The 27,699-nt window shown below is 37.9% G+C and overlaps 1 protein-coding gene across 3 annotated transcripts in view; it reads right to left on the reverse strand.

Moving 5' to 3' along the window:
* DMXL2 (Dmx like 2) overlaps window positions 1-27,699 on the reverse strand; it is a 174,850-nt gene that overhangs the window by 32,363 nt on the left and 114,788 nt on the right. For 2 of the 3 annotated variants that reach the window (XM_025390578.1, XM_025390579.1), the window contains exons 18-24: window positions 24,734-26,413; window positions 21,201-21,311; window positions 17,776-17,945; window positions 14,753-14,850; window positions 14,175-14,340; window positions 5,839-6,103; window positions 385-1,466 (exon numbers count right to left, since the gene is read on the reverse strand). In XM_025390578.1, the coding sequence (XP_025246363.1) occupies window positions 385-1,466; window positions 5,839-6,103; window positions 14,175-14,340; window positions 14,753-14,850; window positions 17,776-17,945; window positions 21,201-21,311; window positions 24,734-26,413 (3,572 nt within the window). The remainder of the gene's footprint in view (window positions 1-384; window positions 1,467-5,838; window positions 6,104-14,174; window positions 14,341-14,752; window positions 14,851-17,775; window positions 17,946-21,200; window positions 21,312-24,733; window positions 26,414-27,699) is intronic. The other variant, XM_025390580.1, reaches the window with a different exon arrangement.

Consider the following 27,699-nt stretch of genomic DNA (forward strand, 5'->3'; position numbering starts at 1 on the left):
TTTCAAAGTAGTTAAAAAAAATTTCATCAATTATCTGATAGAAACACTGGTGATAAACATTGTGTAAAGGGAGTATGTTCGATCACTAATTTTACACAAATTTATTGAGTACCCAGTATGTACCAGGTACTATGCTAGATGTAGATGGTATATAAAGAGAAATATGACACACAAGAATACTCTCAAGCTTTTAAGCCTACTCCTTGTTATCAAAACTTCAGTCTAAGACCACATAGAGTATAAATATCTGCCTCCTATAAAGAAAGGAGCTGAATATATTTAGATTAACTAGTAAAAAGTAGTAAAAGAGCTTTATAGCTATAACTGCAAGAGCTACTGAAATTATTGAAATAACCAAGATTGGAAAAAAAGTGATATTCACACCTGTTGTGATTCTTGTAGCAAAAATTTGAGTTCCATCCTTACTGAAGCCAGACCACCACCTTGGGCCCCATGAAGGCTACAGTAGCTGAGAAACACTCTCAGGAGATCTTGGTTTTTCTGCAACCACGACTTTCGTCTTTCTGCATGCTCTCGTTTGGCCTGCAATCTTCTTCTTTCTATTTGATGGCGCTCATAGGAACCAATATCTGGTTTGTCTACCATTTCTTCCTGATCCAGTAGATCACTCTCTACTTTGGAATATGTCTTACTAGAATATTCTTTAATAACCGATTCATGATTACATATCTCATGCAAGGCAGCAATTTCCTTTTCAAGCCAGTTGTAGAGTTGAAATCTGAGTTTCCCTCCATCTACTTCATAACCTGTAGCCAACGTTCTTAATTCAGTCATAAGGATCTTTAAACAAGCTCTGAATTTTAGTTGCTCAGCAATCACATCAACTTCAGTATCACCTTCAGGACCATCCTCTTCCTGAGGTGTTAATAACATGTTAGGGTCTGAGGCCTTCTGATCTGATTGTTTATCTTTTTCCCTGGCATCTGTACTTTTCATCACTAAACCAACAGCATCTTCTTCCTCTTCATCTAAGGCACTGTCGTGATCTTCACCCCAATCAAGATTAAGAGGTTCCTCATCAACTTTTACTACTGGCTGACTCCAGTCATACTGTGATGAAGTTACATTTGACCAATCAATACCAGAACTTCCACTGCCATCACTCAGAGCTTTTGATTGTGAAGGTACATCATCCATCTTGTGAGAAATGAAGTCAGGCTGATCTTTTTTTGCAGATAAGGCAGATGTTTTGGTTACTTTTGGAATTTTGGAGAGTACCTCCAAGGCTAAAACAGGGCATCCAACTTTAAAATGAGCATTTGCAGTGGTAAAGAATAATTTTCTTTCTATGAGGTTAATTTTATCAACAAAGTTCTTCTCAGTTTTGAGACCTAAGGTTGCCAAAGTTCCTTCAGGGGAGGCAAGATTTCTTCGAATGAGCAAAGGATGAGTTCGAAGGTAGTTATAAAAACTAAATGCCACTGGGTTACAAGACTTGATGATAACTATGGAAATCAAGGAGATAAAATCACAAAGCATTATGTTAATATGTATTTACATTACAAAACAATAAAATACGTCAGCATTTCTTAAAAAAAACAACATGTAAATATTAACCTACGATAGGTTAAACTATGGCACATACAATCATTAAAACTGTACAGCTGAAATAAAAAGAATTTCCCAATATGCTATGGAGTGATTCCCATCACTATAGAATGATGTCCAGGATACACTAAGAAAAAGAAGATGCAGAAAGTACATGTAGTAACCACCTTTTATCTATATAAGACAGTGAAGAGGAAATACAAATACACACCCATGCATATTGGCTTATCTTTTTTAAATGGAAGACAAACACAAAAAAATTTTAACTGATTCCTTAAAAGGGGAGAGCAAAACAGAGGAAAAAAGCTAGATTCCTCTGAAAATACACTGGTTTTATATATTTTATTTCAACACCATGTCAACATTTTACATAATTTTAAAATAAAATCAAATCTAAACCACAATTCACAAAAGGTAAAATTAAACAAATCAATCTATCGAGTTGGTAGCATAATCACACAGAGATGAAATCTAAAAAGTGAGTTTAAAACAAGTAATTTGACTGTACATCCTTAGCAGAATGCACCATAAAACCAAAAAAATCTGCAAAAAAGCTTAAATTATGCTCAGAATCATGTTATTATAAAAATATCTGTATTATTATTCTGAAACTTATATGCACACAGATAGCAAATAAGTACATTCATGCCATGAGAATTCAAGCATTTCATTATAAGACACAAACATCTAAGAAGAAAGAACCCTATAATCTATATGTGCATGAGAAATATCAGGGTAAACTCCTGAATTCTTAAGGAAAAAAAATTCCCTAATTCCATTCATTGCAACAGTCTAGAAATTATGACAAGATTAGTACCAATGAGGATCCCAGTGCCCAGACTATAGTTTCTAAATATTATTCCCCACTAAAAGGAAGCAGAATGCTTTGGAGGAATGGTCATTTCCAGGTCTGGGGCAGGAAATGTACAAGATGAGCCTGAAACATTCTGTAATACCAGAAAGCAAGAAAACTATCAAGAAATAATGCCAGAATAATTCAGAAACCTGAAGAAGCTCCATTTGTGAAAGACAGAACAATCTGAGCATCCATAAAAACAAACCAAGAGAATGATGTCAGCAAGATGGCTGACTAGACACACCTGGCATTCATCCTCCAAAAAGAAAGGACCAAGGCAATGAATAAACAGCTAAGATTTGACTGGAGTGTCAAAGGGAGAGCACTAGAGTGCAGCAGGGGAGTGGAGATGCACCTGTGGTGACTGCAAGTCTAGGACAGCAGTGTGGAGGTACCCAGCCTCTGCAGCCCTATCTCCCCTACCCAGACTGGATCTGCCCACAGTCAGGAAGAACTTCTCATTGCAGAGGGGAAAAGGTAAACAGAAGATCCCCACTAGCCCTCATGGCCACTACAAACATCTACAGTCCTTACAATAGAAGAATCCCACAGTACTTGCAAACCCTGTGTCCGGTTTGGAGAGATGTCAGAAATTCATGCAACTGCATTGCCCCAGATTAGGAGCATAAGGTGTGTGCCCTCCACCTACCGCCAGTGAGCCAAGCTGCTGCAGCAAAGTACTATCTTGAGACCAGTCACCTCTGGCATGCGCACTGCTCTGGGGGCCAGGAGTCACTGTACCTCTCCAACACTGGGGCCCCATCTTCATTCCAAGCCCACATGGGTAGCTGAATGCTACAATCCCAGCTATGCAGAGCCTAGGTCCACGATTGGCTATGACTTTGGTCCTGCATGGCAGGGAAATCAACCCCTACCATCACGCTTTTAGTCAGAGAAACAATCTGGCAGTCTTGCCCAGGGTGAACCTGCCCTTGAGCCAGCTAAACCACTACATACATACCCTCCCCCAAATGAGAGACGTCCCCAAGCCTATGAGCAGCTGATATGCCCCTGGGCCAGCAAAGAAGCTACATGCCCACACTCAGGACCTCAGAAACAGCCTGCAGCACCCCTGCTCCCTGAACTCAGAGTTCTGGCCTGCCAAAGGCCCTGTGCCTGCAATAAAAGCCCAAGAAATAGTCCTTCAGGCTGCCCCTGGCAGCACACCACCAGGCCAGCCAAGCAGCCAAGAGCCCATTTCCACGGCCCTGTTGGCTATCCCTGGTGGACACATCCCAGCCTGGTCAAACAGTCCTGCAGGCTGCCCGCAGTGTGCATACCCCTTAGCCAGTTGAACAGCCTTGCACCAGCCTCAGACCGGAGAAACAGCACCATAGGCCCGTAGCAGAAATTCCCCCATGCCAGCTGAGCAGCCTTATGCCCACACCTCAGGCCTGAGGAGCAGCCTGACTGCCACCCCAGCCAACATAGTCCCAGAACAGCTGAGCAGCCCTGCACCTGCATCACAGGTATACAAATAACCCATGGGCAACACCCTGCAGAAACACCCCCAGGCCAGCTGAGCAGCCATGCAATCATGTCACGGGCCTGAGAAACAGCCTTGTCCCCACCCCCAGGAGACAAAACACCAGGCCAGCTGAGTAGCTATGAGCCCACATATGAGGCCTGAGAAACAGACCTGCAGGCTGCTTCTGGCAGGCACACCTCCAGGCTGGCCAAGTGACCATGTACCCACACTCCTGGCCAGAGTAACAGACCTGTGGCCCCAATCCCAGCCAACCAGACCCTAAGCTGACTGACCCATTGTGTGCACATATGCACCCCGACCTGACAAACTGTCCAACAAGCCCATCCTGGCAAAGCTACATGACCATCACCGCAAACTCAGCCTAGGCAACTGAGAGGATTGCAAATGCCACTAATGTGGATTACAGCTGAAGAAGCTACATGGAGACTACACTACTGTATCCATCTAACCAATGCACTCCACCACACCAACACCTGAGGACCTATTCATAATAACAAGTCTTTCCCTATAAACCCTACTCCATAAAATTAGAAGAGGCAACTTTTTCCACCAGATGCATAGGATCAATGTAGAAACACACCAACCATGAGAAAGCAAGGAACTATGACACCAAAGAAAAAAATGGAAAGGAAAATACTAATTCTCCAGTAATAGACTCCAGTCATAAGGAAACATATGAAATGCCAGAAAAATAATTAAGGAAATCATAGTCTTAAGGCAACTCATTCAGATACAAAAGAATACAGATATACAACTAAAAGAAATCAGGAAAAGAATTCATGATGTGAATTTGAAATTCACCAAAAAGAAAGGTATCATACAAAAGAACCAAACAGAAATACTACAGGTAAAAAATTCAATGAATGAAATAAAAAAATAAAATCAAGAGCTTCAACAACAGACTAGAGCAAGCAGAAGAAAGAATTTCTGAACTTGAAGATAGGTCTTTTGAAATAACTCAGGCAGACCAAAAAAAAAAAAAAAAAAAAAAAAAGAAGAAGAAGGAAGGAGGAGGATGAGGAGGAACAGAAAAAAAAATAATGAAGAACTCCTAAAGGATTTATGGGACACCATTAAGTAAACAAATATTCATATTATGGGCATTCCAGAAGAAGAAAAAGGAAAAGGTGAGGAAAACATACTAAATAAAGTAACAGCCCAAAATTCCCAAGTCTTGGGAAAGAGATAGGCATCTAGGTCCAGGGTGCTCAAATAATCCCAGATAGATTCAACCTAAAAAGATCCTCTCCAAGGCACATGGTCAAGTTGTCAAATGTCAAAGACAAGGATCTCCTCATTTTTATTCCCAAAAGGCAGTCAGTGACCAATGACCAGTATTTCATTTCTTATGATTTGTTTCAGGAAACAACCAAAGGAAATGGAGGAGGCAGACACAACATGTGTGCACATTCAGGTGCATGTGTGTACAACATATATATGTCAAATGCAACAAGAACCACACTGCTGTGCATCTTACTTTTTTCACTTAAAAATACAGCACATATTAACACATCTATCTACCTCAATTTTTAATGACACACTGATTCTATATGTGGATATATTAAAATGTATTTAACTATTCTACTGACAAAAACTTAAAATGTTCCATTCCTTTCAAATTATTGCAAACAATGCTGATAAATATCCTTAAGTGCTTGTAATATCTAAATTATTTAGGACAACAAGGAAAAAAGAAAATTTACCACAGAGGCATAAAGTTTTTGTATGCTTGTTAAATATATATGTAATTAGAATAGGATGGTAATCCTATCTAATCCTTTAGCCACACAAGAAATTTTAATAATAAATTCTCAAAGTTGAAAAGCAAATCTGGTAATGATTTTTCTTAATCTAAGTGAACATTAGTTCAGAAAGTGTCTCTTCCTTTAAAAAACAAAAAAAAGAAATCCACAAAATGTCCTACCTTGATGTTCATCATCCTCCTTTGGTGTTTGTTCCAGTAATGTGTCCAAGGCTCGGGTGTAATCTTTCATTACCCAATAGGCAAGACTACGCAGGAAAGGATCAGGATGTAATCTTTTGCAACTGAATCCTGAGCCATCCTTTTGGCAACCCAAAATCTTCTGATTTAGGATGGATATATAAGTGGATGAAGTCTCAAATTCAGATTCATATAAACGGGCAATAACCATGGCTAGCTGAATATCTTCCATTTTTTCAAGACATACCTGCAAATTTAAATTTTAATACTTATCTTATTTAATGATAATTAGAGAGACGAAATATCCCATCAATACCCTGAAATTATCTACCATTTATATTCTCATGGTGGGGGAAGAGACAGTGAAGGGTAGTTAAATGATTGATAGGAGATTAAGGAATAGCAAAAAGAGTAACAGGTTGGAACTTAGTAGCTTCCAAACTAGACATTTATAAAATAAGCATGAAACAAAGTATATTAATATCATCTCAGACTTAGATCAATTTAAATAACATTCTTTTTTTTTTTTTTTTTTTTTTGAGACAGAGTCTCGCTCTGCCGCCCAGGCTGGAGTGCAGTGGCGTGATCTTGGCTCATTGCAAGCTCCGCCTCCCGGGTTCATGCCATTCTCCTGCCTCAGCCTCCCGAGTAGCTGGGACTACAGGCGCCCGCCACCTCGCCCGGCTAGTTTTTTGTATTAAATAACATTCATTTTTAAAGTAAATACTACATACAACACTAGAATTTATATACCACTTCCTCTTAATTTCCAAATATATTTCTGCATAAACATAATTATTACTATCTGCCTCATATTTAAATAGTAAATAACTTAGGAAATAAAGCCACATGTTCTATTCATAGTCTCTGGGAGCCTATATGCTAATGCAACTACCAGTTCTGAGCATTTGAGGTCATTCAGGCAATATGAGCATCTCTCAGTCAACACTTGTCTTTGCTTGAATATCTTCTAAGCTAACCTTCCAATTTTAAAATCTTAAGTACTGATAATCAGTGCCCAAGATGGCCGAACAGGAACCGCTCCAGCCTCCAGCTCCCAGCATGAGTAACACAGAAGACGGGCGATTTCTGCATTTTCAACTGAGCTACCGGGTTCATCTCACTAGGGTGTGTAAGACAGTCGGTGCTGGTCTGTGGGTGCAGCCCAACCAGAGAGAGCTGAAGCAGGGCGAGGCATCACCTCACATGGGAAGTGCAAGCGGGAAGGGAACTCCTTTTCCTAGCCAAAGGAAACTGAGACACACAACACCTGGAAAATCAGGTAACTCCCACCCTAATACTGCGCTTTACCAAGGGTCTTAGCAAACGGCACACCAGGAGATTATATCCCACACCTGGCCCAGAGGGTCCCATGCCCACAGAGCCTCCCTCATTGCTAGCACAGCAGTCTGAGATCTAACTGCAAGGTGGCAGCGAGGCTAGGGGAGGGGCGCCCACCATTGCTGAGGCTTAAGTAGGTAAACAAAGTCACCAGGAAGCTTGAATTGGGTGGAGCCAACCACAGCTCAAGGAGGCTGGCCTGCCTCTGTAGATTCCTCCTCTGGGGACAGGGCATAGCTAAACAAAAAGCAGCAGAAACCTCCGCAGAGGTAAATGCCCCTGTCTGACAGCTTTGAAGACAGCAGTGGATCTCCCAGCACAGAGGCTGAGATCTGGAAACGGACAGACTGCCTGCTCAAGTGGGTCCTTGACCCCTGAGTAGCCTAACTGGGAGACATCCCCCACTAGGTGCAGACCGACAACTCACACCTCACACGGTGGGGTACACCCCTGAGATGAAGCTTCCAGAACAAGAATCAGACAGCAACACTTGCTGTTCAGCAATATTCTATCTTCTGCGGCCTCCGCTGCTGATACCCAGGCAAACAGGGTCTGGAGTGAACCTCAAGCAAACTCCAACAGACCCACCGCTGAGGGTCCTGTTAGAAGGAAAACTAACAAACAGAAAGGACACCCCACCAAGACCCCATCAGTACATCACTATCATCAAAGACCAAAGGCAGATAAAACCACAAAGATGGGGGAAAAGCTGGAAATTCAAAAAATCAGAGCACATCTCCCCCTCCAAAGGAACGCAGCTCATCGCCAGCAAGGGAACAAAGCTGGACAGAGAATGACTTTGACAAGTTGAGAGAAGAAGGCTTCAATTGATCAAACTTCTCAGAGCTAAAGGAGGAACTACATAACCAGCGCAAAGAAACTAAAAACGTTGAAAAAAGAATGGATGAATGGATAACTAGAATAATCAATGCAGAGAAGACCTTAAAAGAACTGATAGAGATGAAAACCATAACATGAGAACTACGTGACAAATGCACAAGCTTCAGTAACCGACTCGATCAACTGGAAGAAAGAGTATCAGCAATTGAAGATCAAATGAATGAAATGAAGCGAGAAGTGTAGAGAAAAAAAGAGTAAAAATAAATGAACAAAGCCTCCAAGAAATATGGGATTATGTGAAAAGACCAAATCTACATCTGATTGGTGTGCCTGAAAGTGACGGAGAAAATGGAACCGAGTTGGAAAACACTCTGCAGGATATCATCCAGGAGAACTTCCCCAACCTAGTAAGGCAGACCAACATTCAAATTCAGGAAATATAGAGAATGCCACAAAGATACTCCTCGAGAAGAGCAACTCCAAGACACATAATTGTCAGATTCACCAAAGTTGAAATGGAGGAAAAAATGTTAAGGGCAGCCAGAGAGAAAGGTCAGGTTACACACAAAGGGAAGCCCATCAGACTAACAGCGGACTCTCAGCAGAAACTCTCCAAGCCAGAAGAGAGTGGGGGCCAATATTCAACATTCTTAAAGAAAAGAATTTTCAACCCAGAATTTCATATCCAGTCAAACTAAGTTTCATAAGTGAAGGAGAAATAAAATCCTTTACAGACAAGCAAATGCTGAGAGATTTTGTCACCACTAGGCCTGCACAACAAGAGATCCTTGAAGGAAGCACTAAACATGGAAAGGAACAACAGGTACCAGCCATTGCAAAAACATGTCAAAATGTAAAGTCCATCGATGCTAGGAAGAAACTGCATCAACTAGCGACCAAAATAACCAGCTAATATCATAATGACAGGATCAAGTTCATACATAACAATATTAACCCTAAATGTAAATGGACTAAATGGTCCAAATAAAAGACACAGATGGGCAAACTGGATAAAGAGTCAAGACCTATCAGTATGCTGTATTCAGGAGACCGATCTCACATGCAGAGACACACACAGGCTCAAAATAAAGGGATGGAGGAAGATCTACCAAGCAAATGGAAAACAAAAAAAGCAGGGGTGGTAATCCTAGTCTCTGATAAAACAGACTTTAAACCACCAAAGATCAAAGGAGACAAAGAAGGCCATTACATAATGGTAAAGGGATCAATTCATCAGGAAGAGCTAACTATCCTAAATATATATGCACCCAATACAGGAGGACCCAGATTCATAAACCAAGTCCTTAGAGACTTACAAAGAGATTTAGACTCCCATACAATAATAATGGGAGACTTTAACACCCCACTGTCAACATCAGACAGATCAACAAGACAGAAAGTTAACAAGGATATCCAGGAATTGAACTCAACTCTGCACCAAGCAGACCTAATAGACATCTACAGAGCTCTCCACCCCAAATCAACATAACATACATTCTTCTCAGCACCACATCACACTTATTCCAAAATTGACCACATAGTTGGAAGTAAAGCACTCCTCAGCAAATGTAAAACAACAGAAATTATAACAAACTGTTGATCAGACCACAGTGCAATCAAACTAGAACTCAGGACTAAGAAACTCAATAAAAACCACTCAACTACATGGAAACTGAACAACCTGCTCCTGAATGACTACTGGGTACATAACGAAATGAAGGCAGAAGTAAAGATGTTCTTTGAAACCAATGAGAACAAAGATACAACAAACCAGAATCTCTGGGACACATTTAAAGCAGTGTGTAGAGTGAAATTTATAGCACTAAATGCCCACAAGAGAAAGCAGGAAAGAACTAAAATTGACACCTTAGCATCACAATTAAAAGAATTAGAGAAGCAAGAGCAAACACATTCAAAAGCTAGCAGAAGGCAAGAAATAACTAAGATCAGAGCAGAACTGAAGGAGATAGAGACACAAAAAGCCCTCCAAAAATATCAGTGAATCCAGGAGCTGGTTTTTTGAAAAGATCAACAAAATTGATAGACCACTAGCAAGACTAATAAAGAAGAAAAGAGAGAAGAATCAAATAGATGCAATAAAAAATGATAAAGGGGATATCACCACCGACCTCACAGAAATACAAACTACCATCAGAGAATACTATAAACACCCCTATGCAAATAAACTAGAAAACCTAGAAGAAATGGATAATTTCCTGGACATTTACACTCTCCCAAGACTAAACCAGGAAGAAGTTGAATCCCTGAACAGACCAATAGCAGGCTCTGAAATTGAGGCAATAATTAATAGCCTACCAACCAAAAAAAGTCCAGGACCAGACAGATTCACAGCCGAATTCTACCAGAGTTACAAGGAGGAGCTGGTACCATTCCTTCTGAAACTATTCCAATCAACAGAAAAAGAGGGAATCCTCCCTATCTCATTGTACGAAGCCAACATCATTCTGATACCAAAGCCTGACAGAGATACAACAAAAAAAGAGAATTTTAGACCAATATCCCTGATGAATATCAATGCAAAAATCCTCAATAAAATACTGGCAAACCGAATCCAGTAGCACATCAAAAAGCTTATCCACCATAATCAAGTAGGCTTCATCCCTGGGATGCAAGGCTGGTTCAACATACACCAATCAATAAACGTAATCCAGCGTATAAACAGAACCAAAGACAAAAACCACATGATTATCTCAATAGATGCAGAAAAGGCCTTTGACAATATTCAACATCCCTTCATGCTAAAAACTCTCAATAAATTCGGTATTGATGGAACGTATCTCAAAATAATAAGAGCTATTTATGACAAACCCACAGCCAACATCATACTGAATGGGCAAAAACTGGAAGCATTCCCGTTGAAAACTGGCACAAGACAGGGATGCCCTCTCTCACCACTCCTATTCAACATAGTGTTGGAAGTTCTGGCTAGGGCAATCAGGCAAGAGAAACAAATCAAGGGTATTCAGTTAGGAAAAGAAGAAGTCAAATTGTCCCTGTTTGCAGATGACATGATTGTATATTTAGAAAACCCCATTGTCTCAGCCCAAAATCTCCTTAAGCTGATAAGCAACTTCAGCAAAGTCTCAGGATACAAAATCAATGTGCAAAAATCACAAGCATTCTTATACACCAGTAACAGACAAATAGAGAGCCAAATCATGAATGAACTCCCATTCACAATTGCTTCAAAGAGAATAAAATACCTAGGAATTCAACTTACAAGGGATGTAAAGGACCTCTTCAAGGAGAACTACAAACCACTGCTCAATGAAATAAAAGAGGACACAAACAAATGGAAGAACGTACCATGCTCATGGATAGGAAGAATCAATATTGTGAAAATGGCCATACTGCCCAAGGTAATTTATAGATTCAATGCCATCCCCATTAAGCTACCAATGACTTTCTTCACAGAATTGGAAAAAAATGCTTTAAAGTTCATATGGAACCAAAAAAGACCCTGCATTGCCAAGACAATCCTAAGCCAAAAGAACAAAGCTGGAGGCATCACGCTACCTGACTTCAAACTATACTATAAGGCTACAGTAACCAAAACAGCATGGTACTGGTACCAAAACAGAGATACAGACCAATGGAACAGAACAGAGCCTTCAGAAATAATACCACACATCTACAACCATCTGATCTTTGACAAACCTGACAAAAACAAGAAATGGGGAAAGGATTCCCTATTTAACAAATGGTGCTGGGAAAATTGGCTAGCCATAAGTAGAAAGCTGAAACTGGATCCTTTCCTTACTCCTTATATGAAAATTAATTCAAGATGGATTAGAGACTTAAATGTTAGACCTAAAAAACCATAAAAACCCTAGAAGAAAACCTAGGTAATACCATTCAGGACATAGGCATGGGCAAGGACTTCATGTCTAAAGCACCAAAAGCAACAGCAACAAAAGTCAAAATTGACAAATGGGATCTAATTAAACTAAAGAGCTTCTGCACAGCAAAAGAAACTACCATCAGAGTGAACAGGCAACCTACAGAATGGGAGAAAATTTTTGCAATCTACTCATCTGACAAAGGGCTAATATCCAGAAACCATAAAGAACTCAATCAAATTTACAAGAAAAAAAAACAAACAACCCCATCAAAAAGTGGGCAAAAGATATGAACAGACACTTCTCAAAAGAAGACATTCAGATAGCCTACAGACACATGAAAAAATGCTCATCATCACTTGCCATCAGAGAAATGCAAATCAAAACCACAATGAGATACCATCTCATACCAGTTAGAATGGCAATCGTTAAAAAGTCAGGAAACAACAGGTGCTGGAGAGGATGTGGAGAAATAGGAACACTTTTACACTGTTGGTGGGACTGTAAACTAGTTCAACCATTGTGGAAAACAGTGTGGCGATTCCTCAAGGATCTAGAACTAGAAATACCATTTGACCCAGCCATCCCATTACTGGGGATATACCCAAAGGATTATAAGTCATGCTGCTATAAAGACACATGCACACGTATGTTTATTGTGGCACTATTCACAATAGCAAAGACTTGGAATCAACCCAAATGTCCATCAGTGACAGACTGGATGAAGAAAATGTGGCACATATACACCACGGAATACTATGCAGCCATAAAAAAGGATGAGTTCGTGTCCTTTGTAGGGACATGGATGCAGCTGGAAACCATCATTCTCAGCAAACTATCACAAGAACAGAAAACCAAATACTGCATGTTCTCACTCATAGGTGGGAATTGAACAATGAGATTACTTGGACACAGGAAGGGGATCATCACACACCGGGTCCTATTGTGGGGAGGAGGGAGGGGGAGGGATAGCATTAGGAGATACACCTAATGTAAATGATGAGTTAATGGGTGCAGCACACCAACATGGCACATGTATACATATGTAACAAACCTGCATGTTGTGCACATGTACCCTAGAACTTAAAGTACAATAAAAAAAAAAAAAAGAAAGAAAATAACCTATGGAGAAACAGGATGAACAATTACATCAGAATTATCAACAGCAAAACCGAGTATAAAAAATAAAACAATGTTCTATTTTAAAGAAAAAATCTTCAGTATTTAAAAGCAACTCATATGCCTGGGATAATTGTAAAAAAAAAAAAAAAAAAAAAAAAAACACACAAAAAACGACTAATTCTAAATTTAAAATACTAAAGTACTTTCACTTAATTGAATATTTTTCTATCATGTATTATTTCCAATTGTATTTGCCCTTTACCTGTTCATATTGTACATGATAGTAAGTAATCTAAGAGGAAGATACCAGAAGTAAACAGAAATATTTGTAATTACTCTCATAATCAGCTGCTAGGATTACATATCAAAAAATGGGAAGTTTTACCTCCTCACATCATTTTTAATATTCTAATATTATAAAATATTATAAAACAGTACAAACTGCAGTTTCAGTTCCTTATTTATGAATTTCATTAACAAAAAGAGAACAGCTTAATGTATCTGCCTTTCTGCACAGAATAAGGAGGTCGTGACCTACATACTTTAAATAGTTCAGAATCACAAGTGGTCGGGGAAGACGACATTCATAAACTGTTTTTCAGCATTTTTTTCATACATTTTACACACAGTCTTGAAATGCAATGTGCCATATATGAAATTTTTCTTTTTTTCTTTTTGAGATGGAGTCTCACTCTGTCACCCAGGCTGGAGTACAGTGTCGCGATCTCACCTCACTGCAACCTCCGCCTCTCAGGTTCAAGTGATTCTTTTGCCTCAGCCTCCCAAGTAGCTGGGACTATAGGTGTGTGCCACCACACCTGGATAATTTTTGTATTTTTAGTGGAGACAGAGTTTTGCCATGTTGGCCAGGCTGGTCATGAACTCCTGACCTCAGGTGATCCACCCTCCTCGGCCTCCCAAAGAGCTGGGATTACAGGCAAGAGCCACCATGCCCAACCTGAAATTTTTCATTTGTTTCTCCCTTGAATTTATTCGTATTTTCCTTTACCACAGGGCCACTATTTTAAGTACAGCAACCTTTGTAGTTATTCTGTGTCCTTACAAACATATGACAAAAAGTTACGATCTCCTCTACAACCTTCTCAGGTTTTCAATCTTATACAAGTATTATATAGTGTGTTTTCTTATTTATACCTCTATGGCATCTTTCAACGAACCCGCTAGCAAGAAAAAAGCAGCGGATTGTTCAAAGCGTTGTTTTCCAAGTAAGGAAAAAGCATTTTTCAAAGCAGCTTTTCGCCATCTATCTTCATTAAAGTTGTGGCTGAAAAATGTTGTCATTTTTTCATCATGCTGTGACCTGGGAACCAAGCAGAAACGTAAAGTGGTTAAACCAAATTTAAAATGTTCTACAAAATGTATAAAAATATAAAATAAAAACCTCAAACATAAATCTAAAAGAAGAACCGGCATTTGTTATCAAGCATCTCTTCACTTCTTCTAATAGGGAATGTCAACGCCTTATGTATACATAACTAGGAAACGAAAGCATTTTTTACTTTGCAAAGTGCTTTTATCAACTTTTAAAACATCCCACCCCTTAGATTAAGCTGAAAATATATTTTACCCTTTTTTTCAGCTAAAGGAACCAAGTCGCATAGAAGTTGATTTGATGAAGCTCATACACCTAATTATTTTCAAAAGCATTAGGTTTCTTACTCACAGCACAATCTTTATTCTGTTGAATCATATTAAGTGTCAAGGCAACTTACCTAAACAGACCCCACACTACTGCTTTCTTCTTCATTGAAAGGTAGAATAGTGCAGCATCTAAGGCATCATTGTTCCTTTGAAAAGAAGCTTTGGCAACCTAAATGATAAATTAAATATTAAATTAATAATTTGACAGAAGAATTACAATCAATTAATCAACAATGTTTCCCTGCTACTTCCATGGCTGATAGAAACTGTAGAGACAGAAAAAGTTGGTTCTGCTTCACAATCTTCAGTAGGTTATAATATTAATACACGCTCCTAGAGATAATCATTTACAAGCCAGTAATTATGGTAAAAATCTTAATTACAGCCAGCACTTACTGACTATTTACCATGTACTGGGCACGAGTCTATGCACCTTTTGTTATCTTATTGCATCACTACAAACCATGAGGTTCTATCATTATTCCCATTTTACAGATGAACTGACTGAGACAGAAAGGTTAAGTGAATTGCCTACAGTCACACAGTAAGGGTTAGAAAAGGGAACAGAACCCACGTAGAACTGAAACTAACATAGAAAGCAATAAAGAAGGCAGAATATTCAATAGATGTGAGTTTTTTCTTGAAAATTCAACATGTTCTACTGTATGTAATCATACTGTCTTAAACATAAGAGCATATAGGCCATATCTGATTTTTCCAGGATGCTGAGATACACCCTCTGCAAATCATTAAGCTGAAAGGCATACTGACAAAAAAACAGTGGACGTTTTATTAATTAGCTCACATTGATGGCAAAGCAGGAAGCTATAATACTAAGGTATGGGAAAAAGGGAAAAGACACCTAAATTACATCACGAAAATGCTTTACTCTTGGGTCGGGCGCAGTGGTTCATGCCTGTAATCCCAGCATTTTGGGAGGTCGAGACAGGCAGATCACTTGAGGTCAGGAGTTCGAGGGAAGTCTGGCCAACGTGGTGAAACCCCGTCTCTACTAATACAAAAATTAGCCAGGCGTGGTGGCGCACACCTGTCGTCGCAGCTACTCGGAGGCTGGGTGGGAGAATTGCTTCAACCCGGGAGGAAGAGGTTGCAGTGAGCCAAGATTACGCCACTGCACTTCAGCCTGGGTGACAGAGTGAGATTCCATCTCAAAAAAAAAAAAAAGAAAGGAAAAAAAGAAAACATTTTACTCTCAATACTCTTTTCACTTCCCCCTTTTAATTGTGTTCTCTGCCCCTTATCATTTAACTTAGTGCTTCAATATGCTCCATCAGTTTTAGAAGAATTTTATTTGTATTCAGCTGATTTATAATACACATTTCAAGGCAGAAAATGTACATATCCCTTTGATTTAATTTTAAGAAATAAATTACTTGCGGAAATAAATCATATGTATATTATCACAGACAATTATAATGACAAGACACATGTTGACAAGAAGTAAAATCTTTGTGGGATACATCTGAAACAATTCAGATAAAATATGTCCTCTTTTATCCAGTGCTTTGGAATATAAAAAATTTAATGTAGATACTGCATCATTTATATTCTTTAACAATTAACTTTTCCTGTACATCAGAAATCACATTTTTTAGTTGGTGCAGGAATGAATTCCTTCTTATATCTGTGCTTATTTTAGAAAACAAAATACTGGTATTTTGTTGGTAGCCTTACATGTAACAGAAAAATAATACTTTTAGATTCACATTTAAAACTGTGATCTGACAACCATACACACCAGAATCATGGGATGCTGATTAAGATGAAGAAACCTCAGCCTTACCACTAACCTACCAAATTAAAATCTCTGGTTATGAGATGGAGAATATGCATTCTACATAAGTTTACCAGGTGAGTCTTCTTTGGGGAACTACTATTAAGGAATTAATCAGGAAAAGGTCTTGGCATCCTTCAGAGAAACAAATTCATACTTCACAAATATAGTACCACTGATTGTACTCCAGGGAATTCCAAAGGACTAAAAGGAAAATATGAATGAGAATTCCACTTTCCTAATCCTGCTAAAGTAGAAAGGGCACAGGCTAAATCTAACATTTATAAATGACTGGAGTTTGGGCTTGTTACCTAGCCTCTCTGAATCTTAGTTCCATTATGTGTAAAATGGAAATGATGACATAGGGTTGATTAGAACATAACATGGAATTATTTATGAAAAGCAACTGGCACCAAACCTGGAAGAGAGCTGAACTGGTTTTTTTTTTCCTAAAAGGAATCTACCAGAAAACTGACTCCAAAAACCTGCCCTAAAAACTTTTATAGCCATTTCACTTGCTGCCACAGATATGTTCTTCAAGTACATACAAATCAAAACTGTTTTTATCCAATGAGATTTCAAGCGTGCAAAGAACGTTTGCTACTTATTAAACTAGTGATGCAGAGAGTCCTTTGTATAAAAAGTTTCATTTGTAATGTAAATAACAAACAAGAACTCAAGTTTACTTTCTAAATTTAGATTTTTGCATTTTAAACTAGAGCACACCTCAATTAATAACAGAAAATATTATTATTCCACGGATATATTATAAATTCAGCCTATATAGAAAGACACAATATCATACTGCATGGATGTTTTATGAAGGTCAAGTTTTTGTAATCTCCAGAAACTTTATTTTAAAAAGTCTCACCAGTCATGGTGGCTCACGTCTGTAATCCCAGCCATTTGGGAGGCCGAGGAGGGCAGATCGCCTGAGGTCAGGGATTCGAGACCATCCTGGCCAACATGGGTGAAACCCTGTCTCTACTAAAAATACAAAAATTAGCTGAGTGTGGTGGCACACGCCTGTAGTCCCAGTTACTTGGGAGGCTGAGGCAGGAAAATCACTTGAACCCAGGAGGCAGAGGTTGTAGTGAGCCAAGATCACGCCATTGCACTCCAGCCTAGGCGACAAGAGTGAAATTCCATCTCCAAAAAAAAATATATATATATATATCAAGACCTCAAGATAGACAAACAAATTTCCCACTACAGGTTTTCTGGGAGACAGTATCTTTTTTCTTTAGGAAAAGTTTTTTTTTTTTAATATAACTCAAAATCCACTAAAAAAAAAGTTACCTTTTCAATGCATCTTCGAAGCGTGTTAATGTTCCTCACCCACCACCCTATTCCCATAGCTCTTAATTCAGACCACTGGGGGTCCCCTCTCTGAATTGCTGGAATCATATTAATCAGTTCTTCTTCAGCCTCAGAATGAAAAGCCCAGGCAAAATGGCATGTAGACACACCTAAATTGGAAATATAAAATAATAACCTTCATAATTGTATCAAATAAGAAAAACAATTTTTCATGCAGTCAAATACGCATTCATTTTGGAAAGAATTTTGAAGCAGAAAGAGTGAAAGGCAGTCTGTCATCGATTCAGGACTTTATACTATAAGTTTCTGAATACAAGATCAATAATGTGATACACAAAATCCAAATCTCTTTTTCCCTAAACATTTGTTTTTGTTTCCCCTACAAAAATAGGGACACTAAAACTTAATCATTAGAAATAAAAATATTTGAATATCAGGCCATTCACACGTATGGCACACCAAATTTATCAAGACGTCACAAGAGCTGCCCAAGCTCACACAACTAAGAGTGCAGGGCCCAGGCCTGATTCCAGGTTTCTCTGTCACGAGGACCTGTGAATCCGGCCTGCCCAAGAGGACACAAGGTGTGTTGTCCCCGACAAGAGCCCAGGGGAAGGAAAGCATGGTGAAAGCTTCGTTCAAGTCAAAAGCACTTGGCTCACCGGCCTGGATGTCGATTCTAGCACCACTACCCCATTCTTCTCTCTACCCATGGAGCTAAATATCACTTCAAAGCAAGCTCTAAACTTCATGAGAGTTCCAGAAAATAATAAGGGTAAGTTGCAATCATGATGTACATTCCTCTCTTTTTAGTGCCTTCAGTTAAAAGTAGTTTAAAGTGCCTAATATTGATGCTTTTTGATGAACATTGTTTTTTGTTTTGGGTTTGTTTTTTTTTCCTCCTGGGAGAAGACTGACAGAGATCTAGGCTATTTGTAGAGGCAACAAAATCTTTACTGATGCTATTAGACTTCCAAGTACTAACGGATTTATCAACAGTTCAATTATTAATAACACTCTAACTGAAATTCGACTTAGAGCAGGTAAAAACACAACGTAATGAATGTGAACCATGCAGAATGGTAATGAATAATGGGAATGCTGGGAAGAACTCTGGGAAGCCTTGGAAAGAAGCCAAACTAGTCCAAGTAGCCATCTCTATGAACTCATTTTAGAAATAAAGAAATGTCTGAGGTCAATGAAAGTCACATTACAACACAGGCCTCTCAGTGCTATTAAGTATCAATATTGTTACACATAATTTTTTTCATTATCAACTACTATACAGATTTTGTATGCAGTTTAAAGCTTTTCTAATAATTACTGCTTCACTATAATTCCTTTAGAAAGTAAAAAACAAAAAACTATTATTATTATTTTGAATAACAATCTTAACTCTCTTAAATTTCCCATTGCCAACACTCATTATAACAACTGTGTTTGTAATCATACCACAAAACTAATGCAACATGTCTTGGCTGCCACTATAAATTTAGGGGAAAACACCGGACAAAATTAATAAAATCAATTTAGTTTTTAATAACCTGAAAGACAGACTAATTTTTTTGACTATTTAAATCTCTGCTGTAAGAGAGAATTACTGCATCATATAATTGAAATTCTGCTTTAGAAACTAATATACAGCAACACAAAATGCATAATTTGCTGATACAAAATTTATAATATAAAATAATACATAGCATATTACATTCTATATCCTTAAATTAATTAAAATTTTGGTATAAGAAGAAACAAAACAAAAATACACACAGACATGTCAGAAGAATTAGGTTCAGAAAGCAAGATTAAGAGCAGTGAATGTATTTGAAAACTTGCAGAGGTGAAAAACGTTATTAGGGAAGAAAAAGAACAGGGGCACCAACAGGCACTTCTTTTTATTTACCTACCAATGGCAGGCTATTCTCTACAGTTTACCTCTGCTCTTCTCAGCTTTTCTATCTACATACTGGCTACTTAATTTTTCCCTGAAAACTGGTCCCAGGACCATCACCTATAACACCAGTCACTTCTCATTGCCCATGCTTTAACTGTAGTAGAAGGGAAAATGGAATTTGACAACACTTTAGAAATTTGAAGTGTTTTAGATTGCCCTAGGAAATGCAAAAAATTGTTATTAATTGATTCAATACCACTTGACTATCACCCAAAATTAAAGAGAACATGGAGATACCATTTTAAAAATCTATCCAAATGGCATAGATTGCTTAAAATGTTAATATCAAATGTGGGCAATGGGGTGAGTTTTGGCATCATCAAACTTTTTTTATTTTACATTTTTAATAATTTTTTGTTTTCAATTTTTGTGAGTACACAGTAAGTATATACAAACTTCTGGGAATGTAAATGAGCACAGTATTTCTGAAGGGCATTTTCATGATACTTATCAAGAGTGAATAATTTTCACGCCTTTTGATTCAGTAATTCCACTGCTAGAAAACTAGCATGAGGAAATAAACAGGAATGTAAATACTTACTTGCCAAGCTACAAGGTTCTTCATTACAGTGACAATTCAAACAGAAAAAAAACCTCAGCAAAATCTATTTCAAAAATAAAGTATTGGGTAGATAAAATACAGTTTAGACACAGAATTTCAGATGGCTATTTAAAGTTATGTTTTCAAAGAACATTCATAGGTTAAAGGGTATAAGTGCCATGGGGAGGAATAACAGTCTATCAAGCCTAGTGTTCTAGGTTCTGTAATACTAAGACATATATTATGGGACTCTTTCCAAGATATGGGTTTCAAAAGAAATATGGTCCAATGAAATGAGCTCTGGACTGGGATTCGAACTCCAAATCTTCTAATAAATAGTCCTGTATCCTGGGCAGGTCACTTTTAATTCTATGGTTTCAATTTTTTACTCTGTAATAACAAGGCTGATATAAATCCTTATGTCTCAAATCAGGTGTGGCAGTATGCTTGAAGTATGCAAATCCACTGTTATCAATATGGCAGATCTTCCTGAATCATCAACTTTACTTGCTGGCAAATAACTGGAACATAATGCTTACATTAAAATAAATACAAAAACATATCACAGAGCAAAGTTTACACAATTTTTCAAAGAAAAGACATCAAGATATTTAGGGCTACTCTGCAGAGAGCCACTTCAGGTTACCACCTCAGGCATACCACATTTACCCCCTAAGCTACTACTTCAGTAAATAAATTCTATTCTAAACTTAGTTAGAAAAGTAAGTCACAGAATAGAGCCGAAGGATGCATAGAAAAATGATAAGTGGGTACTATGTGACAGAAAGATCTTAAGGCCAGTGATAGGTATGCACGTAATGACTTACCTAATGTTTACACACAAATGTGAATAAACCCCACCGCTCCAATATTAAGTAAAAGTTGGCAAAGCTTCAGTGAGTGAATTACCTTGATGAAGTAGCTGCACTCGGTATAAGGGAGGCAGAGATGTCAAAAGGCATGTGTGTAGGCGCATAGCTAACAAGTATCTCAAACCACACTCATCTAATGTATCTCTTCCTGTAATTTAAACAGAAAATACGTTTAAGGAAAAAAGAATGCAAGAGGCCACAAACTGATAAGCTATAAAATAAACAAACTTAGTCATAATTTATATAAAATACATAAGATATTTTTAGTGTATTCCTTCCTGAACACTTTAACGTTTTTACAAAAAAATCATATCTTTACAAAAAAATATATGTGTCTACTAAAACTCTTAAAAGAAAAATGATTTGGGGAAATACAATTAACTATTAGAACAGATAACAAAAGCATTTATAGTGACTTAATAAATGAAAGACATCTTGAAATCCAATAAAAAATATATTAACTATAGTATGTTAGGTACAACTTTTAATAATATTTTCTATACGAATTCCAATGAGATGTAATGGAAATTACATAACTGATGTGAAATCATTTGTTATATATTTAAACAGGTAATATTTTCTACCTTGGTTAAATTAACTGAAATATCGTACTACCAAAGATTTAAAATTTGAATCCCCTGGGAGTTAGTGTTACATGGTTAGGCTGAATCTTCACCTTGATTCCACAAATTTATTTATACAAATGAATTCCACTTAGTCGAAGTATGAAGGTGTGGCAAGTGTAACCAAAACTATAGCCACTGCTGGATAAAAGCAAAGGAAAAATACTGACAGCACCTAGCCCAATAACTGACACTTCAGAAGTACTCAAACATTATACAATCAAACAGCATTTTCCAGAAAAAAAAAAACAAAAACTTTTAAATGGCCAAAGATCAAGCCCTAGCTCTGTTTTTCATTACCTCTATCTATCCATCTATCTATCTATTTAGCTAGATAGATAGCTATTAGGTTGGTGCAAAAGTATTTGCAGTTTTGCCATTACTTTTGCACCAACCTAATATCTATCTATTTATTTATTTATAGACATAGGATCTCGCTATGTTGCCCAAGATGGTCTAAAAGTCCTGGTCTCAAGCAATCCTCCTACGTTAGCCTCCCAAAGTGCTGCCATTAAAGGTGTGAGCCACCATGCTCATTTGTCCACTTATTCATTCAACAAATCAAGCATCTATTACATGTGAGGAACTCTCTGGGTACTGGGAAATCAGCAGTGAATAAGCCAAAGTCCCTACTCTCCTGGGGATCATATTTTAGGAGGTAGAGACAAACAATAAACAAATAATATGTGGAAATTAATGCTACGAACAGAAATAAAGCAGGACTGAGAGATAGGGAATGCTAGAGTAAGAGAGTTCTATTTCATACAGTATGGCCAGGAAAGAACTCTCCAGTAAGATGACATGCCAACAGCAATTTGAGGAAGTAAAGGAATGAGCCATGCATGAATCTGGAAGAAGAGCATTCTAATAGAGCAGAAATGAGCACAGACTGTGTGGGACTTTTAGGCCACTTTAAGGCTCTTAACTTTTATTCTAAAGTGAGACAGGAAGGCACTGGTTTATGTTGAGCAAAGGAGAGATTTAATGTGATTTGATTTTAAAAGAATCACTGGTTCCTAGGCAAAGAACAGACGGAGGTAACAAGAATAAAGCAGTTAGGAGATGACAGGGACTTGGACCAGAGTAGTAACTGCAGAGGTAATGATAATTGACTGTTGGATTCTGGATATTAATAGAACTGATAGCATTTGCCAATGAACTGGATATGAGGTATAAGAGAAAGCAGAGTCAAGAATGACTGTACGTTGTTTCACCGAAACAAGTGGAAGAACTCATTTACTTAGAATCCATTTACTGAGACGTGTAACTCATTTAATCTCTGACCTTCGGTTTCCCACCTGTGAAATGGAGACATTCATTCCTGCCTTATTACCTCATCAATGTCCACTGTGTCCAGGATACACTATTTCTATATTGCTTTAGCCAATGATACACTTTTGTATTAGAAAGTGTAAACTGTTCTGTTTTACAAATTATGGCATGCCTAGTTTCTTAATGTCCCACAGTAAAAACTAATATATATTAAACACACAACACAAGCTTAAGGTTGTTCTGGGAAGAATCTCACTCAACTGCATACAACCTCATAATGGTTAAGATTTTTCTTTTCCAATTAATAGTGAGAAAATAAGTCATAGGCAAAACCCTAGAAGGTCTCTAGTTACTTTAACCTGCAGAGGAGAAAACTTTGCGGGATATACTATAGGGATGTAAATCTACATGAAGAGATATTTTCCAGCTGCCTTTCCCCCACAAATCTGGAAATTATGAAATAGTTAAAAGGGTACAGGCTTTGAGTCAATAATTTATAAACATATGAACCCCACTTCTACTCCTTAATGCCTATGTGATCTCAGGTGAGTCCCTTAATTTCTTAAGGATCAGTGTCTTCATCTATAAAGTTAAACATAATAATAGCTATCTGCTAGAAGATTGTGATAATTAAATATGATAAAGTAAAGAAAGTGCCTGAAACACAGCCATTTTTCACTCCTCCACAATATTTATTGAATTAATGAAATTTTGATCATTAATTTTCAGTTTCCTTTGCCAATGCTATCATTTACAATCTACAACATTACCCTGAACTATGTGCATAAAAGAGAATGGAATCTAGTTCCAGGAAGCAGCCAAAAATTTTCTAGTTACAGAATGAATTAGGCAAAATACGTATGACATTAACTGTAAGGAAACCTCTCTGAAGAGACTTTTTGGAGAAAATTAGGTAATTGTAAAAAGTTGTTTATGGCTAGAAATGGGAAGACCAACAAGTTGAGCCCATGAGGTCCCAATAAGCCTCATGATTCCACAGTAACATTAACAAATGGGCTGTTATTATCAAAGGAAAAATCACAGGGATCAATCTGATTTTAAAAAACGAGAGACTTGGCCAGTCCATGGTGACTCATGCCTATAGTCCCAGCACTGCGGGAGGCCAAGGCAGGAGGACTGCTTGAGCTCAGGAGTTCGAGACTAGCCTGGGCAACGTAAGGAGACCCAGTCCCTACAAAAAAAAAAGAAATTAGCTTGGCCCCATGATGGTGCACACCTGTGGTCCCAGCTATTTAGGAGACTGAGGTGGGAAGATTACTTGAGCCTGAGAGGTTAAGGCTACAGTGACCTGTGACTGTGCCACTCAACTCCAGCCTGGGCAACAGAGCAAGACCCTGTCTCAAAAAAACAGACAAACAAAAACCCCACCCAAACACACACAAAAAACAAGAGATTATAAATCAAAAATGACACAAAGGTTTCTGTGTAAAAACTCATGAGAGAATGCACATGGATCTCACAAATCTGTGTATTCATATGCCTGCCTCAACTGTCTTTTCTGAGCATATTATATAATAGTAATTGCCTATTAAGGAGGTCTTTTCCATGCAAAGTTTGAAAGTTGAGACTACAATTCAATAAATGAGTCAGTATACAGATAATACAAATATTTCTATTAGGTACAACTTTATCCATTTTTAGTGAGAATATTTACCTGAGCAACTCTTATCTCTGCTTTCATCAAGCTCAGTACTGGTAGTAGCCACTGTATCAGCCAAAGCTACAAGGAACATCTGCTCCAAACGGGTAAGGCCTGGTAGACTTGAGTGCATAAGATGACTTGAAAGTACCCTTGCATGTTCTTGGCCAAAGTAAGCTGGTCCATATTGAGAAAGATTTATTACTTTTGATTTGTTTTCTCTCTTTTCGGGCTCTAAATCAATATCATCCGTTGTTATATCCTGGATTTGAAATAGCTCTGAATACTGATCCTCTGGTTGACTTACTGTCTGATCTTCATAGCTCTGTGGTATCTTTGTACTTTCTTCTGAAATTCTGTAGGATATATCTTGATCTGCAGCAAGTAATGCATATAGTGGGAGTGGAGGGATAGAATCTATCTCAGTATAATCTCGAGTACCATCTTTTCCTACGGTGACTGTTTCCTTCGCTGTACTGCCGCTTACACTAATAGTTCGAGAAAGATGTCGCTTAGTTCCTTCTCCAGCATCAGCATCTCTAACTATTGCTACTTCACCTGCAATACATTTTACTAAATGAGAGAGAATGGCTTTAGCCCTTCGCACTTTCCCTAAATCCATCAATTCTAACAGCTGAGTTGGATGATACTGTGGAAGAGTAGGGGAAAGTACATGTGCAGCCTCAAATAAGCCACCATCTTGAATTACAGTTGGTGAACAAAAAACATCATCAGAAACAGCTGTTCCTTCAACAATACTTTTTCTTGCCAGCATATTAGATTTAAAGGTCAAATGATCTTGCATTGCTGCCTCTTCTGCATTAGGACTATCAGCTTCAGTGTCTCCAAATTTGACAGCATGCTTCCACTGTGCATATACATGCATTTCACAATCCATTCCTACCACCAATATCCCATCTCTTACCCAAGAGAGAGAAACAGGCAGTGAAGGAGTACCATCAACGGAAGATACCAAGTCTATAGATCTAAGAAGAACCCATCTTGACCTAACCCCTTGCTTGATACTACCACCTAGTGGTAAAGTAATGACAGCTACTCCATCCTTACTGTTGGTTTGCTCAGTCACAATTCCTGAAAGCCTTCCATACATGAAGATATTAGCACCGACCCCCACTGTAAGAATGTGGGAGCCATCTTCTTTTGATACCCAGTCCAAATGTACTAAATGTTTGATATTCGGAATAAGATATCTATCCTTGCTCAAGAGTGCATCTGACTTGCTATATACAAACAGATTACTGTCAACGCTGACCCTTGAATCAAGTACACTCCCAACCTTAACCAAATCATCAAGATGAATTGTTTGTTCTAAAACCCACTCTGATCCTCCTGTAGATTCACATTCAAATATACAAACATGCATGGAAAATTCTTTAGAAATAAAACCATTATGGTGGATAGGTTGCTTATAAGCCACTGCAAGGCGACCTGTGTATGAACAGCTAACAGCAACTGGTCTTCCCACGATGCTCACTGTACTGCTATTATCTTCTCCTTCATCATTCATCAAAGGCCATCTCTTCCAATGATAAATTTCTTTCTCATCACTTTTATTACAGTCTGGGTTGGTTTCCATACAACATTTCCAGAAGCGTACTTTATTGTCAGAACAAGTTGTAACCACTAAATAAGGTGCAAGGCACACTGGATAAATTGAAGAAGAACTCAGATGGCCTTAAAAAAGAAAAAGCAAAGTTAGTTATAATAATAATAAAGCCACAAAATAATATGGTAATAATCAAATTCTGGAATGTGATCAAGTCAAAGTCACTATGAGCTTCTTCAGAATAACTCTGTAGTCTTCCTCTTAACTAGTATCCCACTAAATGTACACTGGCCAACGTATCTATAAAGGTCTTGAAGAGCCCATCAGTGAAATCAAGGTATGCAATAATAATCACTTAATTTGTTTTTAGGTAATTAAGTTTAAATGAGGCAACCATTTAATTAAAATAAAACTCAAAAGCACTGAAATAAGTCAACCCTTAATGTGTTTCTATTATTTACATTTACCTTCACAACATGCCTCCCTAGACTTTCATACTATATATTTAATCATTTTCATTATGAATACTTAACTGAGCTTTACAATTTGCCTTTCAAATGCCCCTAACCCTCCCTCAAATAATCCAGACCCCAGGTGGTAAATTTTGTTTCAGACAGCAAAACAGACCAATAGATCTTACCCATTCTACCAAGTTTAATTCATCCTCTCTTAGCACTGAACCAGAACCCTCTTATCTATTCCTGACTGCCAAAGACTAACAAGGTACATCTGTTGTCAACTGTAAGACAAGGGGATATACAGATTAAGATCTGAGGTCAGAAGATCTGTATTTGAGTTTCAATCCATCAATAATTTCATTAACAGTGGGAAAGCTACTTAATTAATCATCTGAGCCTGTTCCATCTAAACAACTGGGATCAGTTACTGTTTCCCCTAGAATATTATTGTCAAATAAGACATTTTATAAGGCCTCTGTAAAATATAATTTATTATCATGAACGCCAATAAACTTGAGTATAACCCAAACCTTTCAAATATTTTGAAAGATTAACAAACTGGCCTAGATCTGCACCAGCCACAAAAGCCCAGAATACACTCTTCTCAATATGATCTTTCCAACTGTAAATGCAAACCTGTCTTAGGGATGAATGAGAAAACACCCTTACTGAGTATCATCCACCAGTAATATTAACAGCCCTGAACCTCCAGTTTTGGTTTCCAAAAAACACTATTCTAGAAACTCCCCAATTAAAATTCTACAAGTAGCAGATCACTTTAAATACAGTTGCCAGTCTTGCCCTCCAAATATCTTATCTATCTTGCTAAAGTCGGTATCATTCCAGACCAGCCAAACTATAATCTTTTATCCTACATTTTTCCTCAGAGTATCTGCCAACCCTTGTTCAAACATTCTTAATAAAAGTGAGATATGATTACCACAATGTGAATGAAA

Source organism: Theropithecus gelada, chromosome 7a, assembly GCF_003255815.1.
Source record: "Theropithecus gelada isolate Dixy chromosome 7a, Tgel_1.0, whole genome shotgun sequence".
Lineage (NCBI taxonomy): Eukaryota > Metazoa > Chordata > Mammalia > Primates > Cercopithecidae > Theropithecus > Theropithecus gelada.